The sequence below is a fragment of the Quercus suber genome, unplaced genomic scaffold (assembly GCF_002906115.3).
Source record: "Quercus suber isolate HL8 unplaced genomic scaffold, Cork oak 2.0 scaffold_244, whole genome shotgun sequence".
NCBI lineage: Eukaryota > Viridiplantae > Streptophyta > Magnoliopsida > Fagales > Fagaceae > Quercus > Quercus suber.
The window spans coordinates 586278-606059 of NW_027069701.1; the positions used below are offsets into that span (position 1 = coordinate 586278).

The 19782-nt window shown below is 36.1% G+C and overlaps 1 protein-coding gene across 1 annotated transcript in view; it reads left to right on the plus strand.

Annotated features, from left to right (window-relative positions):
* The window catches only part of LOC112037965 (protein NUCLEOLAR FACTOR 1), a 34625-nt gene extending 18427 nt beyond the window's left edge, over positions 1 to 16198 (plus strand). Inside the window, 11 exon segments of the mRNA XM_065780723.1 lie at positions 248 to 328; positions 1754 to 1950; positions 9686 to 9758; positions 11029 to 11112; positions 11620 to 11790; positions 13758 to 13787; positions 13903 to 13997; positions 14143 to 14248; positions 14521 to 14583; positions 14719 to 14790; positions 15600 to 16198. Of these exon segments, the coding sequence (XP_065636795.1) occupies positions 248 to 328; positions 1754 to 1950; positions 9686 to 9758; positions 11029 to 11112; positions 11620 to 11790; positions 13758 to 13787; positions 13903 to 13997; positions 14143 to 14248; positions 14521 to 14583; positions 14719 to 14790; positions 15600 to 15674 (1047 nt within the window). The 3' untranslated portion in view covers positions 15675 to 16198.
* The last annotated feature ends 3584 nt before the right edge of the window (positions 16199 to 19782 follow it).

Genomic DNA, 19782 nt, shown 5'->3' on the forward strand with positions numbered 1-19782 from the left:
ACTAGTGTGTGAAACTGTGGCTGTTATATATGATTATAGAAATTCTATCATGAAGGACCCAATGTGACTTCATCACTTGTAACTTGTCTCCTTTATTGGGAACCATAATAAGTCTTCTACAAAGAGGTAGAAGTCCTTAAGATTGGTTTGTCCTGTGACTATTATGTTTCTTTTCCCAATCGTTAATTTCATATATTACAGTGTGCTTGCTTAATCAACAAGGTCTGTTTTTGATGACATGCACCAGGTTTTGATCCTATTACCACTTAGACGCATTGCGCTTCGTGTTGTTCAAAGGTTAATTCAACTAACCCCTTCGGCCTACAAGGTATTCCATCATATGTCCTCTCTTTAGCTTGATCTGATCTTTTACTGTGGTAGATAAGCTGGGTCATACATGGCATTCCAGTTTATAACTTTATATATTCTCTTTCCATTAGGAGTTGTTCATACTTGTATGTCTTGTCTTGTACTTGGTCCACCAAATGGAACTTGGAGTCATGTTTCTAAACCATCATTTTGCACCTTTTTACACACAAAAAAACCCTTAGTGATCCTTCCATTTGAGCTTTGAAACCTCTTTTGGGACTTATTGTCCTTTATTTTATAGGTAATGTTTTGGGAATTTCTGCTATTGGAAGAATGGTCAACGTTTGTTATAGGGTAATGATGGGACTTAGGTATTGTCACTAAATCCTTTTGGTCCCCTTTAGATGATGACCTCCAAAATCCCAAGTAATTTTGAAGATTGAACGTGAAACCTTGCATTGTTATGAGCTTTAGCACTTTTCCAAGCCTACTAGTTTCCAATTTCCAACAATTTTCTAGCATTTTTTGGTACAAAAGAAACTATGGTAGTTTATTAGAAATTTTTTGCCCATGTACTGAAGCGTATTAAAAACATATATATGATGTTTGTGAGTGAGCTTTATAACGGACCAAAAGTAAAAAAATCTTTTATAATTGGATCTTTATGAGGAGAACTTAGATCCTTGTCAAGGTTTAAGGAAAAATGGAAATACAATCTTTATCTTTGTCTAGTTTGTTTACCATTTTCTTGGAAATTATTTTCGATAACTTCAGGTCATTATAGATGAATAACCATGCACTTCTTTATTCAATTCCTTTAAACTTTTTATGACCATTTAGGAAATTTTACTGAAAAGGATGAACACCACAGAACACAAGGTGTGTACTTAGATGGCCCTTCCTTCATATTCTTGGATCATTAACAAAGTTGAAATAATAGTATATGGGAGATATTTTCAGCTATTACAAAACAAGGTAATATAATTATATTCTAAAAATTGATTGGATTTCTAATGCAAGACTTTGTAATAGTCGTGGAAATGGATTGTTATCCAAAGCTCTTGCTATCTCATACTTTTAGATAGCTATGGTTAATTTTTGGCACACAAAATTATATATGGTCACTCTTCAGAAATATTAGTGGTTCATATAGTAAAGTGAGTGCAATACTTTAAGAATTTTTTTTAAAGTAGTACTCCACATTAGTGCAACTTTTATGATAATTTGTGGCCCTTACTAGATTATAGTTTTACAGAAATGTCTATCTTAATATTGAGTTATTTGTGCTTTCTTATTACTTCGTGCAACACAAATTTATGGTGTTATTTATCAAATATTTATATGATAAAAAGTTTTGGTGGTTTCTTTTGTCTTTGATAAATAAAACACAGTTTATACATGTTTTTCTTTCCATATTGGTTAATACTATCCTTTTGGTTTTCAGGTTAATGTTGATCACATTGACCGTTTCTTGAAAGAATTTGGAACTCAAGAGGTTGAAGATGATGAGGATGAGTTATCTCAACAAACCCTGGGTAACTCAAAAGCTAAGAAGTCTTCAAAGCCTTCCGACTTTCTAGAACTTTTTGGTGGAAAGAGGGATGAGGAGGATCATTTCATGTTTGGAATTAAGTTTACTAGGTAAGATTTCTTTAGTTTATAGTGATGACCCAACAAGTTCATCAAATTAACATTCTCAGTTGTGTTGACATAATAATGGCGCTTCATCTAATTTTGTTATATACTGAGAAGATATGTAATTTTTTAGATGTGAGGCTAAAACTATGATAAATCTAGGAGTCATTGAGAAAGATATGTAGTCACCAGATTGGATCTCACTCTGCAGATTGTAAAATGTGATCTGTACACAAATTATGGTTTTATGAACATGAATTATAAGGCACTTTGAGGGGTTTCCTAGAATTTATGGTAGACTAGCGTGCATCTATAGAATCTTTATGTTTGAACCTAGGTTTTCATAAAATATACTCCAAGCGCTGGATTTGGGGGGGGGGGGGTGCATGATATGTGATATACCTCTTTGTTGATTGATTATTTTCTCACCTTTTGCTTTTTTGATATGTAATGTTTGAACCTCGGACCTGCCAATGAGCTCTAGCTCAAGTGGCACTTATTCCTTCCACAATAATGCCATGGGTAAGATGGGTGGTGTCCGTAGTTTTTTCATTGAACTAAAGTTTTTTCAGTTGGTGGTTGAGGAAGGAGGAAATTTCTTCTCCTTATGTGTTTTTGAACGGGGCAAACACTTCATGAAGTCAATATTCATGGGCAAGAATGCAGCTGTATGGTTGATGAAGAACATAGAACACACGGTGGTTGGAGTCAATCCTAAACAGTTTTTTACGCTTAGAGAAGGAGACGCTGCATATACTCTACAGCGAGGTTCTAATGCCTTTGGTCAGTTCCTTTTAGTGTCTGAACTCAGAGTTGGAGGGCACAGAAGATCTGTTATCATTTTGGGTGGCAAAGCACAAAATGGCTGGAAGGCCTTTTGGCTTGAACTGAGGAAGATGTTGGATCCTGACCAATATGCTTTAGGTGGTTCAGGTTAGGCCAAATTTGTGTCTCTGCCACAGAGGAGAATGTTGGGGCTCAACCTTCTCGGTCTTTTGCTGAAATCGTGAAGGGCTAGGTGCAGCCAAGGGTTGTGACTCAGTCACAGCTCTTTACAACCTTGGTGAAGGATAAAAAGTTGACTAAGGGGGAGCTTGTGGAGAAGAAGAATCTGTCAAAGGGGTTTTTGGAGATGAATCCGAGATTTTCAGATGCTAAGGTGAAGGAATTTCCGGTGGGTAAGCCTGATATGTTGACGGTGGGAGGAGGGTGAGGAAGCAGTGCATTAATGTGGTGTCAGGTTTAGGTGAGCAAAATCCGGTAGCAGATAGGAAACGTATCCCACCAAACTTCAGTTTGAATTCTAAAGTTGAAAATGGAAAGAATGCCTTAAGGAGATCCTGCTGGACTGGAAGTAGTCTAATCGTGGAGATTGATGTGAAAGGAAGGAGACGTGTCTGCTGGGATAGAAATAAAAGGGGAGAAAAGGGTTTTAGGCCCCACGGGCCTGTAAGAATCTAGACGAGGGTATGTTGGGCGTAATTCAGGTGGTGTGGTCTCTAGCAAGTTGGCAGACAAACTGACTATTAGTAAGTCTAATTCAGGCCCAATCACCGTAAGCCCAAATACCTTTGAGCCTGGGGAGTGCTCTTATAAGCCTGTGGAGCCTATACCTTCAGCCAATATTTACGAGAAGAGTGGGGAGAGCCCACTAGTGACTCCGAAGTGCTATGGGTTGTCGACGCAGGTGGTTAGGGGCCCGGTGAGGTCACAGCTGGACTTGGTTTTTGCCGAGATGGGTGGAAAGAGTTTCTTGGTGCCTCCGAGGAGCTCTCACAGCCGCATGGTGACTGGGAGAGACCCAGACAGTCTCGCGATGGATGGGTTGGTGATTGGGACCAACACTATTGGTCCTTCGGCGGTTCCTTTGGAGTTTGAGGGATTTATCTCTGCTAGGTTTAACTCTGATGGACCCAAGGTGGTTCAGATGGAGAACTTTTTGGTGCCTCCGAGGAGCCCTGTCAGTCTCACGGTGATTGGGTTAGACCCCGACAGTCCCGCGATGGTTGCGTTGGAGATTGGGACCAGCTCCAACGGTCCTGCGGCGGCTCTGATGGAGTTTAAGGACACTCTTTGCTAGGTCTAACTCTGATGGACCCGCAGCAGCTCAGTTGGAATTTTTTGGGGTCAATAGTGTGGATAAAGCTGGAAGTGTGAGTAGTGAGCTTTTGTTTCAAGGGACGGATAATGAGGGAACGAGGCAGATAGATGTTGGTGAGATGGGTTAGCCCAATTTGGGTGTCTCGATTGTGGAGGAATTGGCTCTCTCAGAAGCGGTTTTGGGTGAGGAGGAGAATTTGGCAGTTTGTAACCCATTGTTTACTATTATCCCTCCGGGGCTAGCTTTGACGATGGAAATGCACAATGATTTTGAGGTGTTGAATAATGGAAACACGCTGGATGTCTCTAGGTGGGTGAAAAACAGAATCCCAGGCTTTTGCAAAGTGATTGGGCTTTCTGCGAATCAGCATGAAAAGTTGTGTATTGCTTACCTTCAAAGGCTAGAAACAGAGATGGCAGTTATTAACTAGCAACGGAAAAAAGCTAATGCTAACCAAAAAGCAGCATCCTCCATGGGTAAAGGGAAAAGAGAGTTGAGGAATCTAATCTCAACAGTTAACTATGATGGGAGATAGTGTGTTGGTTGTGAGGTAGAGACAATTGTGGGGCATTAATAGTCTTTATGAAGCTGAAGATGATTTCTTGGAATGTTCGAGGTTTGAATGACTCTCAGAAACGTTTGGTAGTGAGGAATTTGTTACGTGAGTGGAAGTGCGACATTGTTTGCCTTCAGGAAACAAAGCTGGCTGGCTTAGATAGACAGCTGGTTTGCAGTATATGGGGCTGTCCGTATATGGATTGAGTGACTTTAGATGCCGATCAGACGGCTGGTGGGGTCTTGATTATGTGGGATAGGAGGGTTATAGAAAAGTTGGAAGTTTTGGTGGGCTTGTTTTCGGTGTCGGTTCAGTGGAAAGGTGTGGTGGACGGGTTTATATGGGCATGTTCAGGGGTGTATGGCCCAAATGATAATCGGTTGAGAGGTGTTTTGTGGGATGAGTTGGTTGGTATTCAACAGTTTTGGAATGTTACCTGGTGTTGTTTTGGGGATTTTAATGTTGTTCGCTTTCCTAGTGAACAGAGGGGAGGGTCTTGGCTTACTTCGGCTATGGAAAAGTTTTCTGAATTTATTGATGATTTAAACTTGATAGATCTGCCATTGGAGGGAGGGCGGTATACATGGTCTAGTTTCACTGACCAACCTTCTATGTCTAGGATTGATAAGGCTCTAGTGTCACATGAATAGGAGCATCACTTTCTGGATGTGATCCAACGTATTTTTCCACAAATTGTTTCTGATCATTTTCCAATTCTTTTGGAGTTAGGGGGTATGGCTAGGGGGAAAAGTCCTTTCCGGTTTGAGAATATGTGGTTGAAGACGGATGGGTTTGTTGATAGGGTTGATTCATGGTGGAATCGCCATTCTTTTTCGGGCACTCCTAGTTATGTGTTTGCTAAAAAATTGAAAGCGTTGAAAGATGACATTATTTAGTGGAATTGTCAAGAGTTTGGCAATGTTGGGCGCAAGAAGAAAGAATTATTGGGGGTTCTAGAGGTTTTAGATGCTAAGGAAGGGGTTCTTGGACTCACTGAGACGGAGAGAGAAGAGAGAAATGAAGCTAGATCGCAAGTAGAGCATCTTCTTTCTCTAGAGGAGATCTCGTGGAGACAAAAATCGAGAATATTGTGCATTAAGGAGGGAGATAATAAATACTAAGTTTTTTCATAAGATGGCTAATTCTCATAGAAGGCTTAACCATCTAAGTTTCTTAGAAGTGAATGGGGTGATTTATGAGGACGGATCAGAAGTTGTTGCTTAGGTTGTTCAATTCTATAAAACTCTGTATCAAGAGTCTGAGGAGTGGAGACCTTTTGTGGAATGTTTGGAGTTTGATCAAATAGGGGAGTCGGAGAGGGGCTGGTTGGAGAGGAGGTTCGAGAAAGATGAGATTCTATCAGTGGTCAAAAATATGGAAAGGGATAAAGCCCCAGGTCCAGACGGCTTTTCTATGGCCTTCTTCCATCATTGCTGGAGGGTAGTTGAAAGAGACGTTTTGGTAGTCTTTGAAGAATTCCATTAGCATTGTAAGCTTGAGAAATCTCTTAATGCTACCTTTATAGCTTTGATTCCTAAGAAGAATGAGGCCTCCAACATTCGTGATTTCAGACCTATTAGTTTGGTGGGGAGTCTATATAAGATCTTGGCCAAGGTTTTGGCAAATAGACTAAAAGTGGTTTTAGATCAACTGATATCTGAATCTCAGAATAGCTTTGTAGGAGGTAGGCAAATCCTTGATTCAGTTCTCATTGCCAATGAGTGTGTTGATAGCAGAATGAAGAGTAAGATTTCAGGAGTAATTTGTAAGTTAGACATTGAGAAAGCCTATGACAATGTGAATTGGGAGGCACTTTTGAAATTGTTGAAGAAAATGGGTTTTGGAGAGAAATGGTGTAGCTGGATTCAAACTTGTATCTCTACAGTGCAGTTTTCTGTGTTGGTTAATGGGACCCCAGCAGACTTCTTTGGTAGCTCCAGAGGTTTGAGACAAGGGGATCCGTTGTTTCCCTTATTATTTTTAGTTTTGATGGAGGTGTTTAGTAGGATGGTGAAGAGAATAGAGGGGGCATGTTTACTTAGTGGTTTTAGGGCGGACGGTAGGAGGGGCATAGGGGAAAGTGTTTCTCATTTGCTGTTTGTGGATGATACTATTTTGTTTTGTGATGCAGAGATGGAGCAAGTCCTACATGTTCGACTGCTTTTACTTTGTTTTCAGGTTGTGACTGGCTTAAAGGTTAATGTAGCTAAAACCAAAATGGTTCCTATAGGGGAGGTAATTAATATGCATGCTTTGGCAGAGATATTGAGTTGTAGGGTTGGGGCTTTGCCAATGACTTATCTTGGTATGCTGTTGGGGGCGTCCCATACGTCCCCCTCTATTTGGAACCTTATTTTGGAAAAAATTGAACGGAAGCTAGCTGGGTGGAAGAAGTTGTATTTGTCGAAAGGAGGTAGGATGACATTGCTTAAAAGCACACTATCCAGCCTTCCCACATATTTTTTTTATCTCTTTTCACCATCCCTACACATGTGGCAAACAAAATTGAGAAGCTCCAAAGGGATTTCCTGTGGGGAGACCCTAAGAATCATTTATTGGGATGGGATAAGGTGTGTTTACTTATTGCTAATGGTGGCTTGGGTATTAGGAAATTGACTACTTTCAATAAAGCCTTGCTAGGAAAGTGGCTTTGGCGTTTTGGGATTGAGGAGGATAGGCTTTGGAGGAGGGTGATAGCTTTGAAATTTGGGGAAGAATGTGGGGGGGGGGGGGGGGGGGGGGGAACTCATTTTTCATTTCCCATTCAACTCCTTTTTTTTTTTTTTTCTCTCTCTCTAACTCATTTTCATTTTCACCACGCGGAGCTCTCTCTCTCACATCTCCACCGCCCCTAGCCACCACCACCTCCCTAGCCCTAGCCACCGCCACCGCCACCGCCACCGCCATCGCCTTAGCTGTAGCCGCCGCCGCCATAGATCTATTGTCTCTCACCTCAGCCACCACCTACTGCCACCAATCTGATCTTCTTCATTAGATCATCTCTCAAACCCACACTCACTGTAAGTTATTCTTCTTTTCTCTCTAAAGGTTTTTAATTTTTTTTTTTTTGGTTAATTAATGAATGATCTCTGATGGATTGCTTGGTGGGTTGCTAGTTGGAGATATGATCTCTGACGTGTCTGAGATGGGCGCTTATGATGCTGGGTTTGATGATGCTGGTGGTGATTTCTAAATTCTTAGGTGGTTCTTGGGTGGGTAAGGGTTTATGTTAGATATTTGAATTTCTCTCAAGTTTTGTGAGAGTTTTTTCTCAAATCCTCAAGTTATTTTGTTAGATTTTAGTTGGATTGGTTTTGCTTTTGCACACTATCCATTCATGTTGCAAAATTTGATGTTCTTAAATTTTGTATTGGCTATTGAATCCTTGATCTGATTTGTGAAGGGAAGCATGATTATCTAGTTTCTTACCCGAAAATGCTAACAACTTCACGGAGGGGATATTGGATTTCGTTGGTTTTATCATTTATGCTGGGTATTTGTTTCTCTTTTCTGGGCGTGATGTGAATTTGGGGTTTATGAGTTGGGTGTTGGGAAACGAAAGGCTTGGACAATTCTATTCAAATCACGTGAACTTTGCCAATTCAATTCCTGTAAACATGGCTAATTCTGAATCTTCCTTGTGTTCTGGATTCATAGTCAAGTTTTGATGTGGGAATATCAAGAGTTTTTTTTTACCAAATTCCTTGGGTTCTTTTGTCTACTTGAATTCTTGATTGCTTGGGGGTGATTGTCAACTCATTGCGTGTGGAATATTTACTGGCATGCAAGATGGGGGAAAGGAGGGGGCCTTAAAATTGGATTTAGAATATCACTCACTCTGTTGTGAGTTGGTGCTAAGTGCTAACAATTAGTATTATTAAAGGAGTGATTTAGATTTTCACTATTTTGACATTAATGATAGAGTGAGGTGATACTCCTAATCTTTTATTTTTTATTTATATATATATATATATATATAAAAGAAACTAAAAAAAAAAGTGGAAGTTCATTTGTCCAATACAAGCATTGACATTAATGATAGAGTGAGGTGATACTCCTAATCTTTTATTTTTTATTTATATATATATATATATATATAAAAGAAACTAAAAAAAAAAGTGGAAGTTCATTTGTCCAATACAAGCACTAGTTTGAATGATCCATTCTTAGGATAAATTGCACTTAAGAGAGGTTTTTGGGGGAGGGAGGTATTGCATAATTAGTGAACAATTATTAAAGAAAAACCATAGATAATATAGTGGTTATTGCAAACAAGTGAGGCAGCTAACCTAATAGGTAAATGATTCAACGCATCTTAGATTAAAGAGTACTATCATTTTCATAAAACTTGTGCATGTACATGATATGTGATACACCTGTCTGTTGATTGATTATTTTCTCACCCTTTGCTTTTTTGATAGGTAATGTTTGAACCTCAGACCTGCCAATGAGCTCTAGCTCAAGTGGCATTTATTCCTTCCACAATAATGCCATGGGTTATGAGGAGTGTGTGTAACTTACCAATTTGAGAATATTTTAACCTAGGACCTACCATAATGCCACCCCACCATTTATTACTTGAGAATTTATCTATAGAATTGTGTTGTCCATTATTTATAATTCTTTCCAATTGGGTGGATGGATGATTAATCAACCTAGTGTTGTGGATTCCAAGTGCTGAATTTGCATGGAATGCGACTATGCTTTTACAGTATCATTGTAATGGAGTATGCAGTAGGTAGGACTATAGGAGCATCTAAAACTTTATTTAGCTGCTCAATGATTTTTTTTGCCTGTATATACTCTTGTGATTTAAGAAACACTTGATTGGCTATGAAGAAAAACAGATAATGCTCATTTTTGGTTGTAGTACATATTATTCTACCAGGAATTTAGCTATGGTCATTTGATCAAATTTGATCAGATTTTCAATCTTTTAAAAGATTTCTGTTCTTGTGATTGCTTGATTAAAAAATTTAATTGTTAGTTGCTGTCATGGTATATTTAAGCATAAATGGAGTGAGTGTAGATGTGCCTGCTGGCTCATTTTCTTACTTTTTTTTTTTTTTTCCAATTTTTTGTAGGAAGAGCATAAAGTTGTACAGTGATTTTTATTCCTCAGACGTGATTGTTGCTTCTCCAGTTCGTTTGATTGCTGTAAGCATTTATTCTTTTGATTTGTTTTTCTGATTTTTCTAATTATTATTGTGAAGAATGTTATAGCTTTCATAGATTATATTCATTCTTTAGCACCATGCAAAACATTTACTGTGTACAATACACCAGGAACTTTTCTAAAAATACAAATTTACATCCTTATTTTGTCTTGATACACAACAAATAGTTTAATCATGAAAGAAAAGAACTTAACTATCAATGTGGTTTGGTCAATGGACTATGTCCATAATAAATACACTATCAAATATATATGAATTACAAGTGTCCAACTTCGTTAGCATTTGGGTCGGATTGCCTATGTGACCTTTGACTATATAATGAGGCAGAGGTTTAGTGACAGCTACTTTTGTGTACTGCCAGTGACCATGATTGATTCAGTCTAAAAGTGCATCGGTGGTTGAGCTGAAGTTAAATGGCATGGAGGTGAAGGTAAGATGATTTGGTGTCCAAGTTTTGTACTTGCTCCTAGGATTCATGTCAACATTTCGTGTCTAGATGTATATGTGAGTACATACCTTTGTTTTAGGGTCATGATCATAGCTTTGAGTTGATTAGAATCCGAGGGATAAAACATGCACATTTTGCTGTGATTTTGATAGGTATGGGGTATAGCTTTGAGTTTCTTTGAACTTTCAATAGTCAATCGAAGTAGAGGCTTTTGTGTGGTATGGAAGAATCATTAGGATCTAGTGATAATTTCAGCCAATAAGAATTTTATTTATTCCTATCCAAGGAAAGAAAGAAGAACACTGATTTTTGCTACCTTTGTGTATGGAGATCTAGAAAGTTCGAAATGAATGAATGTGTGGGAAAACATTATCAACTAATGTCATGGAATTAGGGGGTATTGGCTATATGTTGGAGATTTCAATCAGGTTATTAATTTAAAAGATAAACTTTCGTAGAAGATGTCTAATGTGCAAGGTATGGAGAAGTTTGTTGAGTGCATTGAGCAAGCAGGTAAAAGTTCGATGTAATTGGTTTTTTGTTATGGGGATAGGAGTACAAATTTTTTTTGAACTTCAGTAAGGAAGAGAAATGTCTCCATCAAATTAAATTATTATTATTGTTAAATTAAAAAAAAAAGTTATAGTATTGTTTGTTATGATATATTATATGATTATATTTGATATAGTAATATGTGTACTTATTTATTGAAGCATTGATACAAATACAAATTCACTTTAATTGTTTCATTTTAACTCATGTTTAATGCCTTTTTTTTTTTTTGAATTTTTTTTTTTTTGAGGATGGTACTAGCAGAGATGAAGAGGACAACTCAAACAATAACATGGAGGTCGAAAGCAACTTGGAGGGTGACCTAGAGGAAAACTAATATTGATCTTTTCATAATTCTAGTTGTTTAAAACAATATTTGTATGTCATGGTTTAATTTCAGGATTTCTTTGTATATTCTATATTTTAAAGTTTAAATTTATAAGAATTTTTATGTTTCAATGGATCAATTTTTAGTAATCATTGTATTATTGTAACAGGATAGTTAAACAAAAATGATATAAAATAAATTAAAAATTAATAAATAATAAAATATTTAAAATATTATATAAAATGTTCGCGTAAAATAATCTGCAAGCGCACAGAATCGTAACAAGTAGTAAAGTGTTTTTAGAAAACGAATGTCGAACCCACAGGGATTAACTATGTTATTGAATACCGAAATTTACTAAATTAAGTACTATTTGAAAAATCGAAAATAGATGGAACGTTCTACTATTTGAATTAAATTAAACTATTTAATAAAAATAAATCTATGAATAAAAAATTAACAAAGCTTAAAATCTAAAAGTGTAAAAATATGATAAGAATGGATCTAGAGCAGTTGATTTCACCTAACAAATCCCACACATTGATCACTATTTTAAATCTCCTCTCTTACTGTGTAAACATTAAGTTTTATTATGCTCTCTCAACCTTACAGATTTATGAGCGATTTGATGTGGACTCAATAGCAGATGCTGATGATGCTCGTTTTGATTATTTTGTCAAGAAGGTTTGTTTGGAACTTATATCTTGTTGATTTAGTTGTGCAAGTGCATCATGTGAATGAAACATATGACAGCGCATCTCTTCTTAGGACTCAAAAATTACCATCAAGTTTTAGGCATCTTTACTTGAGTTAGAACTTTTGGTCCCCCTTTTTTTTGATAAGTAACCAAAATTGTATCAAAATAAAACATCCCAAATACACCAGGGGTGCACTTAGGGAGAAGTACAATCAAGCTCTCAAATTGCAATGCTCAAACATGTCTAAAAAGTTTTTTTTTTTTTTTGAGGAGAATGAAAAGCAACACTCCAATCTAACGAAGTACGAAGAAAAAAATGCTTTAATTTCAAGGATAAACTGTTCACATCCCTCAAAAATTCTAGCATTTCGTTCTCTCTAAAGATGCCACATGATGCAATGTGGTACCTCCTTCCAAAATGCAATGTTTCTATTCCTACCAAAAGAACCCTGCCAAGCTGCAAACATGGAGTCCAAATAAATAGTAAACCATTGTCCATAGCTCGTGAGAGATAGGACAAAGAAGAAGAAGATGATCCATTGACTCCCCATGCCTTTTGCACATGCAGCACCAATCTATTATAATAATGCCTCTCTTTCGGAGATTGTCCGTAGATAAAATCTTCCCTAGAGTATCAGTCCAAGAAAATAAGGCAAACCCTAGAGGGGGCTTTTGAATGCCGCACCAACTTCCAAGGAAACGAAGTGCCATTAGATGAAGGTAAGGAAAGATAATAACCTCACACCTCAAAACCTCTACTCTTAGCAGGCTCCAGCAAAGTCTTTCCAACTCTCAGTCTTGGATTGGTCTAGAGAATTGAACATCGCAATGGGGTGCCCCATTTGAGAGATGTAAACCCCAGCTATTGATTATCAAAAATGAAATTTCAAGTCCTGTTAGTCTTCTTAGATTAGGTTAAGGCTTTGAACTTTAACCATCAGTTGCAGCTCAACTTAACCTGGACGTGGAACTTAGCTATGGTTGTTCATAAGCTTGAGGCCCACACCCATGACTCATGAGCTTGAATCCCTTTGGGTGAAGATCAACAGAAAAACTTTTGGGTGGGCAGCTGCGGAGTATTGTTAGTGGTGCCACCCATGAGATCTTGGCCATCGGTAAGAATGAGACCATCAGGAACCCTGATAAGGAGATTGGGAGGTTCTGGAATATAAGTTGGTTTACATGGTTTTTGGGGTTGGCAAAGGGTTGTGGATGTTCCTGTGTGGTCAACATGGGGCCAGGTTTTTAGTTTTTGTTATTTATTTATTTAGTTTCTTGGGTTAGATGTTTTTGTATAGGTGACCTTGATGCTATTTGGTCCGGGTATTGGTATTGCAATTCAAAAGATGTTTTTTTTTTTTTTTTTTTTTTTGTGGGATTAAAAGTTATATATTGAAAAGTATATTACATTATATTAATTAATTAATTGTTATATCTCTGCTCCATATACTAATTTTTCAAAATTACCATATCATTTTGTCCATATTATATTGTACCCTATATCATGTTGTGTCCATGCTTCCTAGAACAATACCATGGCCTGTGTTTGGGCTTTAGATGTTATTCGTCTTAACTAGGCTTGGCTGATGAATGGCAGTTTGTACTAGAATAATTCCCATATGTCATATACTAAATGGAAGTTTGTGCTATCCATGGCTGACTCTCTTATGTCACTGGAATTTCCTCATCCTTACTTCCACTCATGTCATTTTAGGTGCCGTTTTGCTCGTTCACCTGAATTCACATATGCATTAATAGGTGTTTGTTAAAATTATTGGACCATCTCAGGATCTCATACTTATCTTTGGTTTTTGAAAGGGTCAATTTCTTCTTATCATTCATTCGGCTGCCACTGATCCGCTACATTACATGAGAGTCTTCTGTCTTAAAAGAAATTCCAGTTGGAAGACTAAAAGTTATCAGGCTATTATTAATAATGACTTTATTTGTGCAGGTGTTCCCAAAGATAAAAGATTCGGTTCAGGTGCTTTTATTTTTCTTGAACTTAAAAGAACAATCTAATGTGAAATTTTAAGTGTTTGATATGACTGTTATAAACTGTTCAATGTTTTAAACTTCTGTGGAACTTTCCAATGCAGGGGGGAACTATGCTGTTTATCAGTTCTTACTTTGAATTTGTTTGAGTTCGAAATTTTTTGAAGTCACAGGAAGCATCTTTCTGACTGCTTGGGGAGTAAGAAGCTTTGTTTTCTTTTTCATTGCTTGTGTTGACTGTTACATGTATCCTGCCAAAGTATTCAGCATTGCATTTTAAGATATCAATTTTCTCCATGGGTTTTTAATGTAATTACCTGGGAAATGGTGGTCTTGCTCTTCAGGTACACACAACCGAGTGATATTTCCCGTGCACGGCTTTGGTTTTTTGAAGGAAGGCGCAAAATTATGCTTTACACGGAGAGGGCACATTTTTACTACAGATACAAGGTTATTTAGACTGCTTCTGCACATGCTTTTTCGCCATGTAAACTTATAGGTTCAACAGTGTACCTAAGTGGGAAATGACACCACTTAAAAAGAATGATAGACAATGATGATCATCTGAATTATCCGTATTAATGCTTTCATATCTAACGTGATATATGTGCATCTATGCTTGATTTACTTCTATAATGCGTCTAATTTATCAAATCAAATATCAGAATCATTTTTTATAATGCATAGTGTTGACATATCCATTCATATTTCCTTGCTTGTAGATTCGTGGTATTCAGAATTTAATAATCTATTCACTGCCAGAGAGGAAGGAGTTTTACCCCGAGGTGAGCGTGATCTTTGTATAAATTATTTCTGCATTTTGGAAAGCCTATTATTATTATCATTATTAAAAACAAAAATTGTATAGGTAAATCTCACCTTATTTTGGATCTCTTTAACCGTCATCTTGGATTTTGCAGATTGTTAATATGCTTGATGGGTCTCGTAACATGTCTTGCACGGTGCTATTTTCTCACTTTGATCAGTTCAGGGTAATATTCTGCTCTCTTTATATGGTAGGCTAGCACATATGGGCGCGTACAAAGCAGGGCACACCCTTACATGTGTCCCCTGGGAGGAAAAAATATAATTTTTAATTTATTTTATTTTAATAAAAAAATCCTTTGATTTTTATATGTTTTAAAACGTTTTATTATTTTGAAAACTTACGAATAAACATAAAATATGGCTAAAAATAAAGAAAATATATCTAAAAATATTAATTAATTAATTGTCCTATCCCCACCATTTTGTCATAATTTTTCAAGAATTATTGTGTCCTGTGTTGTGTCATATCTGTGTCCTTATCCATGCTTTTAGGTGGTGATGCAAGGCAGTACTGGTTGAGGATTGTTCTTTGAACCCCATGTGTATGTCGTGTACTCATGTAATCCTGTGAGTCCTACATACATGTTCACTTTAACCGAGGATGGTTGATGCAGTCATGGAGGCCACTAAGCACTGTTACAGAGTTTTCATATCGAACTCTTATCCCCATAATAACTGATCACATGCATTGACATATGCAATTTTGACATGAGATCTGACAAAGACATCTGAGACGTGCTTTGACTGTTAGCTGTTCTCTCTATTTCCTTAGGTTTACCATGTTGATTTTTATTTTTAAAAATTATGATGGAGGTGGGGGAGGGCTAAGAGTTTCCATTGGTGGTAGATTTGGGGTCCTCAGCTCATCACTCTTTCCTCTTCTCTTTTTGGGTGTTTTTTTTTAATGTTATATCCCCATACTTTATAATGTAGTTTAGTACTAACATTCCCCCCCTTGCTGACTAAATTTTAGCTGGAGAGAATTGTTGGAACTGCTTCTTCAAAAAGGATGGTGACATCAGAGAAGGGTGTCTTCGTTTTTTGCTAGAAGAATTTTCTGCGCTCTAGACACACTAGTAAATGCATAAAGGATACTATATGGGAGAGGCCAGAATGGCAACCCCATTGTCCATAAGCACCGGAGAAGCAAAGCTTTATTTCCGACATCACTGCATTAAGCTAGCAATGATGACAATTGGTTTTGTAAGGATGCTTGAAATCAATTTTATAACACGAGGAGTAGGATCATTTTTGACAATGAGCATTTCAGGACTTGCTCTTCGTTTCTTTTATCCCTCTTTACTGATTTGATTGAGAACGCTGAATTTGTATTTAAGAAATTTAAGTGGAGTTTGTATAGGAAAACGAGGCATATAGCAGGATTCTTTGTATAATTCTTCCCTCTTTTCAAATTCACTATTCTCGGGGAATTCATTGCTGCTGTAATTTGTCACTTGGAGTAGTCTCCTTTTTAGTTACATTTCTTTTTTCTCTTGATCACTGTTTATCAATAGTAAGTAGATTCCAGTTTTTTCAATATAAACTATTACGGATGCTAGCAAGATTCACGAAGTTTTGTGTGTGCATGTATCAGCTTCAAGTGTTTTTTCTTCTAGGTGGGCCAGATCAATCAAGAGTCTGATGCTTCATTATTTCAAAAAGTGGTGCTCAGCAGGTCAGCATTTGACAAGCAAATTGTGCCATTTTAAGTGACTTGTAATTTTGATGGTTACAATTGCAACAAGCAAACAAGCTAAGCCTGGGCTTTTCTTATATGATGAGCAATTGAGCTGTAGTTGCTGGTAATGAGCTGATAATGCAGTGTGTGAGAATGTCATTATATTTGGTTGGGACCAAGAACCATTGCGGAAGAAAGCTTGCTCTTCGGATATTCTTTCGACATCTGAGAATCATAGCAATTGTATTGGAAATTGGAATGTAGTCCAAAAAACCAAGCACCATTTACTTATCCATCTGCTTCTTTGTCATCTGATACGATTAAAACCAAGTTTCAAGGGAGAAAGGATAATGCCACTGACCCCAGTGTTTCTCAAAGACAATGTTACCGCCATTTTCGTATATATATCAACCTAAAATTTTTAATTTTTTTCCCCTTATGCTTCCATTCCAAAGTTTAGTCGGTCTTGTGCTCAATCTGGATTCTAGCAGACCATGCACCATAAGATTAAGGTTTTCAAACTTGGATCGTTCATTAAACCGTAATTTCAGACCTGGATCGTTCATTAAACCGTAAAAAAGAGAGGTTCAAGATTTTTGAGCTCGAATCAAGATTGAACTGGAGTCGAACCGTGATGACGTCATAATTAATTTAATAATTATTTAAATTATAAATAAATATATTAAATAAATAAAAATTGAAAATTTAACTAAAAAAATCCAAAACAAATATAGATAGCATTTTTTATAACATAACTTTCATAGTACAAATAAGATTTATTAAATTATAAAAAAACATAAATAGCTATTGAGTAACCAATAATTTTTACTTTTATTTTTATTTTATGGGACTCAATAAAATGGTAAAGAGATAAAGTAGTGTTTGCCCATGGATAAAGCCCATTTGACAACCCAAACAATTTTTTTTAATGCCCAAGCCCATTTGAATAGTCCACCATTTATGACTCTAAAAAAAAAGAAAAAAAAAAGAAAAAAAAATGATAAATACGGAAAGCTAGAGCCCAGAGCTAGTGGTTGATGGTTGTTTGACTTGTTTAAAAAAAAGGAGTGGTTGACAGTAAAGCTTGATGGTTGACAGCAAAGCACCAGCAATAAAGCAACGTAAAATACAGAAAACTTCATTTTCTAAAAACAGAAGACTCTGGAGAGAAAAATGAAGAAACAGCAACGTAAAAAACNAAAAAATTAACAAAGCGTAAAATCTAAAAGTGTAAAAATATGATAAGAATGGATCTAGAGCAGTTGATTTCACCTAACAAATCCCACACAATTTATTCTTCCTAATTATTAAATTCTAATAATCTCCTGTTGATGATTAAAAATTCCTTAAGTATTCAATATCTTCTCTCGAATAATATTAAAAATATCTTCAACTAACAATTCCATATCTCTATTGAATTTAATTAATTAGAGACTCATTACGTACTTTGAATTTTTTGAAAAATCACACTAGTCGCGGTAAAGCATCTCTACTTTCGCTCAACTAATGGTGTTTAATTCTAGAACTAAAATAACAAATCACCTCTCGGTCTCATTGTAATTCAATTGTCAAACCATAATTCTAAAAAATAGTAAGCATTAAGAATAAGAATTAAACACTCAATCATGGAAATATTAAAAATAAAATAATTCAGAATATAAATTGTGTGTTCATTGCTAGACTACATCAACGCTCTAGAAAATAAAATTTAGTTCATAATAAAACTGAAAAGAAAACAAATAAAACTTATGTCTTTCATCTGATGGTTGATCAACATGAAGCTCTCGCCTTTGCCCTCAGATCCTCCTCTTCAGAAAGACTCCTAAAAGAAAAATCTTCAATGCGGCAGCCCCCTTTTCCTCTCAGTTTTCTCCTCCTTTCTTTTTCTTTTACCCTAAAGAGCCTTTAAATAGGTCAAGGAATCCTATTCCCGTTTGGAGAAAATCCCAGATTTTTAGCTTCACTTAACCGACGATTTTGGCCCATTTAACGTCAGAATTCGGACTTTTGGTAAACTACAAAGTTGTAGCCCTTTAAGTTAACTTTCCAGCCCAACTTGAATCATCTCGATTGGATATCTGAGCCCAAAGTTATGCTGAAAATACTAACTGATGTGCAGGCTGGAATCCTAATCCGAATTGGACTTGGATTTTGTACAAAATTCCTTTGATTCCTTGCTCTTCTCATTCCTTCAAAGCACAAATGAATAGATAAATATAAATAAAAAAATCAAATCAAATCAAAAGAAATAAAGGAAAACTAACAATTTAATAAATAAGAGGATAATAAAATCATGTAAAAATTACACTTATCAATTCCCAAACTAAACTTTGCTAGTCCCGAGCAAAAAGAGAAAAGAGAAAATAAATAAATAAAATTTTCTGGCCTCAAGATCTGCATAAAGCTTATAATTCAAAGGATCATTCCAAATTAATCAAGTCCAAAAGTTAATTCAAAACTCAACTCCATCGCATTATCATTCTCACTTCATCATTAGCTTCCCGGATAGTTTATGCAAACAAGTAAATAAGTACAGATCTCTAAAAATTCCATAAACTTGCTTTTTAAATCACTCTCCACTAATATAAAACAAAATATTACCAGGATCAAAAGGTCTTTATTAGGCTTGTGATGTATGGCTATGGTGAGGGCTATAAAGAAAGATAAGGTTCAAGCAAATAGAGCATTCTCACTTCTAAAATATAACTTTTTCTCAGTCCTTTGAATATCTCAAAATACCTCTCTTCATTCAAATTTTTTTTTTTTTTTTGTTTTTTTTCTTACTCAGTCGTCACTTATCTTTTGACGTGAATGCAGGCATTTGTGATGGATGCACCCAGTTACTCAACAAGTCACAAACTTGAAGTGCTTTTGCATACTCATATTTCAAGTTACGATTTGACGTAAGAGTAAACATTGGTAATGAATACCCCTAGTTACTAAGCAACTCAAAACATTGGAGTAAATGGAACTTTGTACAATTTCTTCTTCTTCTTCTCTTCTTTTTTTTTTTTTTTTTTTCAAACACTCATATATCTTCTCTTTTCTTCACCCAGTGTAAGAATAGGTCAATTGGGTAACTAGGGATAAAGATAATAAAGAGGTAAGCTTGAAAGGCTCAATGATTCAAAGAATGCCTAAATCACTTCCCAAGTAACATTCTGTATAAGATTTCTCCATGAGAGTAATTCAACAAGTTCTAGAATAAGTAGAGATCGTCCAAATTACAAAATTCACATAAAACTTCTCTAGGTATGCACAATGATTAATGATCATATCAAATTAAACAAGATCAAGTAAAGAATTAACGACTGGACTTAAGCAATGAGAATGATTCCTAAAAATTATAAGAAAATTCAACCATAATCTTATCATAGGCTTTTTTTTTTGAAATATTAAAAATAAAATAAATTCCCTTCCCCAAACCCTTAAATTTCACATTGTCCTCAATGGGAAAAGGAAATGACGTCATAATTAA